General features: G+C 32.0%; 1 protein-coding gene across 1 annotated transcript; it reads left to right on the forward strand.

Moving 5' to 3' along the window:
• The first annotated feature begins 6,750 nt into the window (after nt 1-6,750).
• Nucleotides 6,751-7,900, forward strand: LOC139882666 (uncharacterized). The gene is made up of 3 exons (XM_071866943.1): nt 6,751-6,999; nt 7,104-7,425; nt 7,821-7,900. Exons 1-3 carry the CDS (start codon nt 6,751-6,753, stop codon nt 7,898-7,900), a joined length of 651 nt encoding a protein of 216 aa, XP_071723044.1.
• Nucleotides 7,901-8,891: the final 991 nt, after the last annotated feature.

An 8,891-nucleotide genomic window follows, 5' to 3' on the forward strand; every position in this document is an offset into this window, starting at 1 on the left:
AAGTTGAATTGTCCAATCAAACCTTTTTAATTTATATTTTTATCTATTAAATTCAAATATTTAAAAAAAAAATGAAAAAAAATTGATGATCGATAACTCTACAAATAGAGACACTTCTTGAGCAAATATTATATTATTAGAAATTTTCTCATCCCTCAATTAGCATCTCAATTAGTATCTCTTCTGTTTTTCTTCAAAAACCACTGCAAAGAAAAGCCCATCATAAACATATATTAGGACAAGGTAACTAATCGGAATTTTTTTGAAAAATCATTATTGTATAAGAAAGCTATTTAGTATTTTGCCAACAAATATCGGAGTATATATACTTGAAGGTTAAAGCAAAGCATTGCATATTCCACACATTAAATAAATTTAAAGGAAAGTTCTAATTATTACAGCAAGTAAATTAATCAAGGTCTTTGTCTACAAAGAGAAATAAAATGTGACACATGATATATTGAAAAGGAATAATATTATATATATTCTTGGATATCTTCTTCTTAAGTCTAAAAGCTTATAGTTTTAAACAAAAAAAATTATATATACATATTCTTATAAGATAGTACGGTGACAATAGTCCAAAAAAAGAAACGATTTGGTAAGTAATGAACAATGTCATATTGAAATTTGTTCATATATATAATTTTCAAATGATGAATTCTCTATACAATTACATTAAAAAATTAAATTTGAAACTTCTAAACATTCTCATTATATTTCAACAGATAATTCTTTTATTTTTATAGAAAATTGTTGATGTTGTGGATCTTCAAACTAAATGGTGGGCATCATGTGTTGTTATCTTCATTATAAAAAGTAAGTTGTTTTACTGACTTGGTTTGCTTCTAAAGTTTCCATGAATGAGGATATTTGTGAATTCTCTGAATTCTTAAAAAAATTGTCTATTTCTTTTATGTTAATTATTGTTTCTATTTTATAGAAATTATAGTTATTATCCGTATCTTGAATAATAAATAAAAATTATCGAAAAAGACATATCGATGAATATCTTGTCATTATTTTCTGCATGTAGTTTAACTCTCAAAACTTTAAAAATGCCATATTAAATGACAAACTTTATTGAAAGAAATAAATCTTCAATGAAAATTATCTAAAAAAAAAAAAACTTTGTGCACTTAAGGAAAGAAAATTGAAATCTGCCTTTATATTATTATATGCATTGATAACAGTCTATGTATAGAAATATTCTCGTCCAGGTATGCAACGTTTCACCAAACGATGAGAGGATTAATGCATGTGATGTTCCATCATGCATGCAACAGTACGCTTAATATTTTATTTTTTAGATAAATTATTTGTTTTTAATTTAAATCAAAAATTTTGAAATCAAAACATTTTACATTACCTCATGAGTTTTACACATTAGGGAATTGGGGTTGGGACAATAATTGTTATTTAATGTGCACTTTGGATGAAGACAAACTCTTAATTGACAAAAATAGGTTGATTATCTGGGCAGTTTTCGTCGTCGTCATTATTGTCGTCGTCATTGTCGAATTAACGTGTTTAATGTTTACACTTTACAGTAATTGAAAATTATTTTGAGAGTGATGGATCAGAATCTAGTGTTAATAATCTTATTAGTGGAGATGGATCATCAAGATTCAATGTCGTGAAGAGTTCTGATGATCTGAATATTTTATCTGATGATAACATTGAATCTGAAATGGACAAAGTTGATGATCAATTATGAAGGCGGAGGTTGTGAAAAGTAAAAAGAAGCATGAGTTACTTTCAAAAAAAGAAGAAACATGAGTTATATTGTGTAATGCAAACCGATTAGGTTTTTATTTAACTTCAAAAGTCACTGTTTGGTTGTGCATTTAATTTTAATTAAAAAAAATTAATGCAGCGTGATTACAGAACCATTTTCTTGCTCACATCATTGACTTCAATCTAACATTTACATACCCACATATGAAGATGAAGAAAGAAACGGTTAATGGAGCAACCACGTAAAGCGGAATACATTTTCTAAATAAAAGTTCTTAGACGATAATTATTTTTGCCCTTCAAGCAACTTTGGTTACTCATTTACCAAAACAGATGTGGAATTTTTTTTTAAAACTTGAGATAGATACAAGGATTTGTAATTTAGATGTTTACTAGTCAATTGGAGATCTGATGGTGGAAAGTGTTGTTTGTCATCTTATTTGCCATCTTGTGGAAACATGTAGCCTTCATGAACAGTGGGTCGGCTTTTATTCTTATATCTCAATTTACCTAATCTATCCAGCAATCCATTCCTAAATTTACCAAAGTTAGAATCAAAAACGTAATTTTGACATTTCCATAAACTTAAAAATGATTTCTGCAAAAAGAAACTAACATCAAAATTTCCAATCACACCAGCTTCTTCCAATGTCTCACATCTTACTGCTTCTTTCATGGATTTGTTGATCTCCTAACCTCCCTAAAGTACCAATACATAAATTAGAAATCGAAACAGAAATACAATCTAAAAATAATATTAAATCAGAACATATTTTCCAGCAACGAATACTTACGTTTCTCTCTGCCTGCTCTCTTTGCGAGACAGCAAGCGCCACCTTCCACAACATCGTGAGCCACCAACAGATCTCTCTCTCCCCATCGTAAAATCGGCCCCCACCATCGATCTGACCTAATCCTTAGTCAATTCGACACCACGCAGCCATGGCTTAGCATCTTCTTCAACAAAGCACCGACGTTTGGATCTCGTGTTTTCAATTGGCATGGCGCCTTAGCTTGCTTGGAGGCGTTCGATACGGATTTTACGATTTTTTTTCTGAACACTGTTTTGAGAAGTTTTTTTTTTTTGAATTTTAAAAGTTCCGTTTCAAGAGAATTGATTAGGTATTTGGTGAATACGTCTCAGTCAATTAACATGATTTTGGTTGCCACATGTCAACTCCTAGAGCTATATTCTTTTTAAATTTTTTGACAAATGACAAGCTGTAGTAAACTTCTGTGTTTAGCATTCTATTTTAATAAATATAGAGATCTATGTTACTTAGAAAGGGGGACAGATACAGATACAAGGATACGAAAGTGGGGTCGAAAAACGGCAATTTATAAAATTTAGAGATACGGGGACTAAGTTATTAAATTAATTAAGTAATAGTAATAAATAGTTAATAAAAATACTAAACAGCTTTAAAATTTAATTAAATCATCTTATAACATCAAATATATGAGAATAGAGAACTTAAAAGTCGTGCTAGCATATAACTCTACTAATTCGTGGGAATGGAAAGTTTTCTTTTACGTTTCTTATGGTGTTTCATTAAAAAAATGGGTTTCGAATCGGTTTGACACGTCCTTTTCTTTTTAAAATAAAGCCATCATTCTATTAACAATTTTTTTCTTACTGGGAACGTCCTGGGACGTAAAGTATATGTCCCCGGAACGATTCTGCCTCGGGTACGTTTTCGACATGAAAACGGTTGTCCATGTGGCGTACCCATGTATCATAGTGTACAATACAATTTTATTTAAGTCGATTAAATGTCGTTAATTACTCGAATATTATTCGATCAAAATTGTCTTTAGATATAATTTTATTTTTAAATAGGTCTTTAGTATTCAATCATGCCACAAAATAATGAATAAGATGTATGTAATTATATATGTTAGAGATCGAGGTTTTCTTTTTTAGATTGAGATCGAGTTTATTAATAACTTAATTCACTTTTACACATACATTGACATATAGGAAGTTTTTTTTATATTAATTCGGAAGTTTACAGAAGAGCATTTATATTCATTACAATCATCATCCATAAAAAATACTGGATTTAAATCATTTTGTAAGAAAAAAAATGATCCACACTTGGATTGAACTACAATGGATAAAATATTCACGGTAAGAATGGGTTTATATGAGACTAAAAATCAATGTCATTTTTGTGGAACTAGGATTCTTGGGATTTTGAGTCTAGAGAGTGTTACCGTTTCTTTTAGATCTTCTTCCATATTGTAAGTAAGAGTATTTTTCCCGAAAAAGAAGTCAAATTTAAAAAAATAAAAACTTTGCATGAATATAATAAGAATTCGTAAATTAATTATGAATACGAGAGCCACCCGCAAGCCTAATAAAAACACTGTTTTCAAATGTTAGGAATCGAAGTGTTAAATGATTAGAAGCAACTATCCAAATAAAATTATGGGTGGAGCCACATGTAGTTGAGGGTATTCAAATGAATGCCCCCAACTTTTAGTTTTACAAAATAATCTCTAATTTTTTAATAAAATTAATATAAATAATTACTATTTCACTCAAATGAACCCCCTCATTTTACGTTTTATTGTATTAAATATCCTGAACTTTTACGCTAGCTATGCCACTAAAATGGTTGAACTCAAAAACTATACTTATTCCAAAACTTCTTTGAAATACAATCTTTACAAAATAAAACATGATATATATATAAAAAAATCGTTCAAGAATTTTGGAAGAAAAATTGCAGCAGATAAAATACATGAAAGGGAAAAAATTAAGAAATACAAATGAAATGTTTGAGAATAATAGGCAAATAAATAGGAAGACTTGGAGATAAGATTCAACCGATTTCATAGCAAATGTTTAATAGGAAACTAATAGGAGTATTAGGGTGTATTTGTTTTTTTTTCTTTAAAAAAATTAGGATGTCTGAATTTGAATACACATTTGAATATTAAGTTGTTACATCTGAGTCTTAATATTAGTATGTTTAGATTGTTTGATCTTTTAAACATCTGAATACATATGAACTCAAATTTAATTATATATTAAAAAATAAAAAGATTTAGATAGTCTAAAATAAGGACAAATTCCAAAAAAAAAAAAAAAAACCTCTGAGTTTTGCCCTATTCTAATGAAAACCCCCCTCATATTTCAGGAAAATAAGATTCCCGCTTATTTTGTAACTCCGCTTCCTTTATCCTGTTATCTTTTGTGCAAAGATTTATATACTCTGATTAATTAATTACACGTCAAGAAAATTGACAAACTTCTCAAGTACAGCTTTTCACTTGTTCGTGTTTGATGCAATCTTACGTGCATTCTATATAACGACACGACTTCTCAATTTTGGCGATCTTGTTTCCCCCTAGCAACAAACTTTTTCCATATGAACTCCAATGATTCTCACTTCTTATTGATTTCTGGTGTAATCTAAGGAATCTTTCCGAATATTGTTCATATAACTTTGTTTAGTCTCAAAATTCCTATAGCCATCTCAATGGTTCACGTAGTAAAAAAAAAAATTGAAAACAAGTAGTTAGTTTAATTTTTTGTTTGTTTGTTTGAAAATAAGAAGTTAGTCTATGTTTGATCGAGATTTTTAATTTCAAAAAAATTCATTTAGTGTTGATGTGTATTTCTTAGGGTTACGATTGATTCAAGTCATTTTTTGTTTTTTGTTTTTAACGAAAGGGATTACTAAGTTAAAACTACAAGTACCAAGACTCTTTTTTACTCGTCTCTCAAAACAAAAAACTCAGTAACCACATTATATTGGGTTTAAATATTTGTTTTATGCCACTACACATGTTATGATCGTTCTAATTGTAATATCTTTTGTTGCACAATCCAGATTATTTTTCTCAACAACGCAATACCATGCATTCCATATATTTGTTAGGGGGGCAATATGAGTCAGAAGAGTTTGACATTGATTTAATCATATGCTTTCAAATGCGAAAGATGTGTGAGCCTCGTTTGCCTAAAAATGCACGTCACTTTGATGTAGTTGCTCATTATGGATTAAAGATTGAGACTGATGACGACCTGATGGCCCTAATCCATGAGCATAGACATGACTACTACATCCCCTTATTTATCTTTATCTATGTGGTATACGAACCAACAACACAAGCTGCTGAAGGTGGTGACAAAATAGAGTTGAACACAAATATAGATTCGGAAGGTGGTGAACAACCTAACAATGAGTATGTGGATGATCTATATTTTAGCATACCACCTGAGAATGATGATGAAGTGGATGATTCTAGTTTTGATGAAGAATATATATGTACTTTAAGTGACTATGAAGATTTAGAGGATCTAGAAATGCTACCGGAGGACTTTGATGATGGAGTAGATGAGTTGGAGGAATTTGATACTGGTTCTGATGGTTCTATTGATCCCGAGGATAGTGATGGTGGTAGACCAAGAAAGAAAAGAAAGAGTTTTGATGAGGACGACAGAGAGGTCACAGAGTTTAAGCTTGACAATAATGGGAAGATTGCGTTGAAACCTGGCCAGGTTTTTCATGATGTATACACATTTAGAAAAATTCTTACTGATTATGGGGTTTAAGAAGGTTGTGAGTTCAAAAAGGTAAAAAATGATAAAAGTCGAATGATTGTTGAATGTCTTGATGAGAATTGCAATTGGAGCTTGCATGCATCTGAAATTCGAGATGGAGTATTGTTCATGATCAAAACATTGAGGGGACATCACACATGTGTTAGCAGTAGGGTTAATAAGAATATAAGCTGAAGGTTCATATACTCGAAGATCCAAACATAAGTTATACGCTTATGAATTCCATCTTAAGAGAAGGATACAAGTAGAGGGTAAGAAGATATGTGAAGGACATAATTGAGGGTGATCACTCTCATTCCTATAGTAAATTACCGAAGTATGAAGACCATCTACTTGTACATAATCCATGCAGTTGGGTTAAGCTCCAAAATCGTGATAGACCGGATGAAAACTCACCAAGAATGTTCATGAGGATGTTTGTGTGTCTGCATGCAATGATGAAAGGGTTCAAGGATGGATGTCGACCATATATAGGACCTAATGGGTGCCATATACATGGCCTATATGGGGGTATCCTACTAGTTACAGTTGGCATTGATGCAAACAACGATCTGTTTCCATTAGTAGTGGCAGTTGTGGAAGTGGAGTGCACAGATTCGTGGACCTGGTTCTTAAAAAATTTAGAAGCTTGTATTGGGCAAAACAAATCAAGAGGAAACTGGACATTTATGTCGGACCAACAAAAGGTATAGAAGTCAATAATATTGATTTATTAATTGATAATTTACATTATCTCTTATACTTTTTATTAATTTGAACGAATATTAATTCAAAGTTATACTCATTGTAGGGGTTGGGTCTGGCATTAGACAAAGTATTTCCCTATGCCTTTCATAGATTTTGTGAACGACACATGTATGCAAACTTCAGAAGTGATTATCATGGCATGCTACTTCGGCTTGACTTTTGGATCGCTGCACGTGCATTTAATCTACATGATTGGAACACGGCAATGGAAGAGATGTCAAAACACAAGGATGAAGCGGTCAGGATAATGGCCCGAAAAGACAAAGAGACTTGGGCAAGACATAGTTTTAACCCATTTGCCAAGTGTGAAAATATCACAAACAATGATGTTGAGTCTTTTAATAGTTGGGTAAGAGATCTTAGAGGTAAAAATTTTTACAGACTCATTGATGGAATGCTTACTAGGATCATGTTCGCGAACCATAAAAAATGCGGGGGCGCTGTAACTTGGACTGGGACAGTGACTCCTTGGGCGAGGAAGGGGCTGAATAAGAGTCTCGCCGAATCTAGATGTTGCACTACGACACCTGCAAATGATAATGAATATTTTGTCACCAAGTGGGGCAAAACGTATGTTGTCAAGCTCAATGAAGTATTTTTTTCTTGTGGTGAGTGGAAAATTAATGGAATTCCATGTAGGCATGTAGCAAGTGTGATGGATTACACTAGGGTTAATTTAGAGTTGTTATGCGATAAATACTACACAGTCGAATATTATAGGAATTCGTATGCTCATGTGATCATCAATTGTCTGAAATAGATTTGCATCTCGATCCATCTCTTGAAATTATGCATCCGCCACTTATGAAGCGGTTATCTGGGAGACCAAGGAGGAATTGAGGACGAGAAGCAGGTGAACCAAATGCAAAAAAGAGATCTTCAACTACTAAGTGTAGCAATTGTAATCAATACGGCCACAACCGACGTGGTTGTCAAAGAGGCCCCATATAGGTTTACTTTAATTAAGTAATACTGTAATTTAGTCGTAAATTTGTATCATGTGTGTGACGCTTGATTTTAATTTTAAATATCTTCAAAAGAAAGTTAAATACATGGACTTGATTTACTTGCAGAATGTTGGACGTACAAGGGGTCGGCAACCTGGCATTAGAAATCGAGGAGGTCGACCACCTAACACTGAAAGTCGAGGAGGTAGATTACTTGGCACTAGAAATCGAGGAGGTAGGCCATTTGGATCAAGGACTAGAGGGAGAGTCAATGCAAGAGGTAGAAACGGAGGAAGGGGAAGGAATGATAGTCCTTTGTTTAATCAATCTCAGACTAGCTGCACAACTCATAGAGGATGAGTTAAATTTGTTCGTTCGACCTATGGACCATATGCGAATATTTTGCTATCTCTTATAACAATGAGACATATAGGATCATTTCTTTAAAATGCTTTTGCTGTGATAATACCTTTTATCTTCTCGATTGAAATTATTATGACCAAATTAATTCAATTTTTATCTTATTTTCCAAGTCTCTTATGTGTGAGTTTTTTTTTCCCTTCATGTAACTAATAAGAAAATGCAGCCAAATTTGACTAATTCATTGAAGAAAATGCAGCCTATGTTGAATCTCACCGTTTATGGAAGAATATTTGCAAAGTGAAGTCAAATTTGACTAGAAATTTATTAAAAATTATTCTCAGTGTGATGTTAAGTAAAATCATCTTTAATAAATAATATTGTTAAGGATGTCACGTTAGTCTAACGGAAGACTAAAGGAGTTACCAAATAAAGGGAATCTTATTTTCCTACAATATGAGGGGGTTTTCATTAGAGTAGGGCAAACCTCGAGGGATTTTTTGCAATTTGCCCCGAAAATAAAT

The sequence above is a fragment of the Rutidosis leptorrhynchoides genome, unplaced genomic scaffold (assembly GCF_046630445.1).
Source record: "Rutidosis leptorrhynchoides isolate AG116_Rl617_1_P2 unplaced genomic scaffold, CSIRO_AGI_Rlap_v1 contig298, whole genome shotgun sequence".
NCBI classification, from domain to species: Eukaryota; Viridiplantae; Streptophyta; class Magnoliopsida; order Asterales; family Asteraceae; genus Rutidosis; species Rutidosis leptorrhynchoides.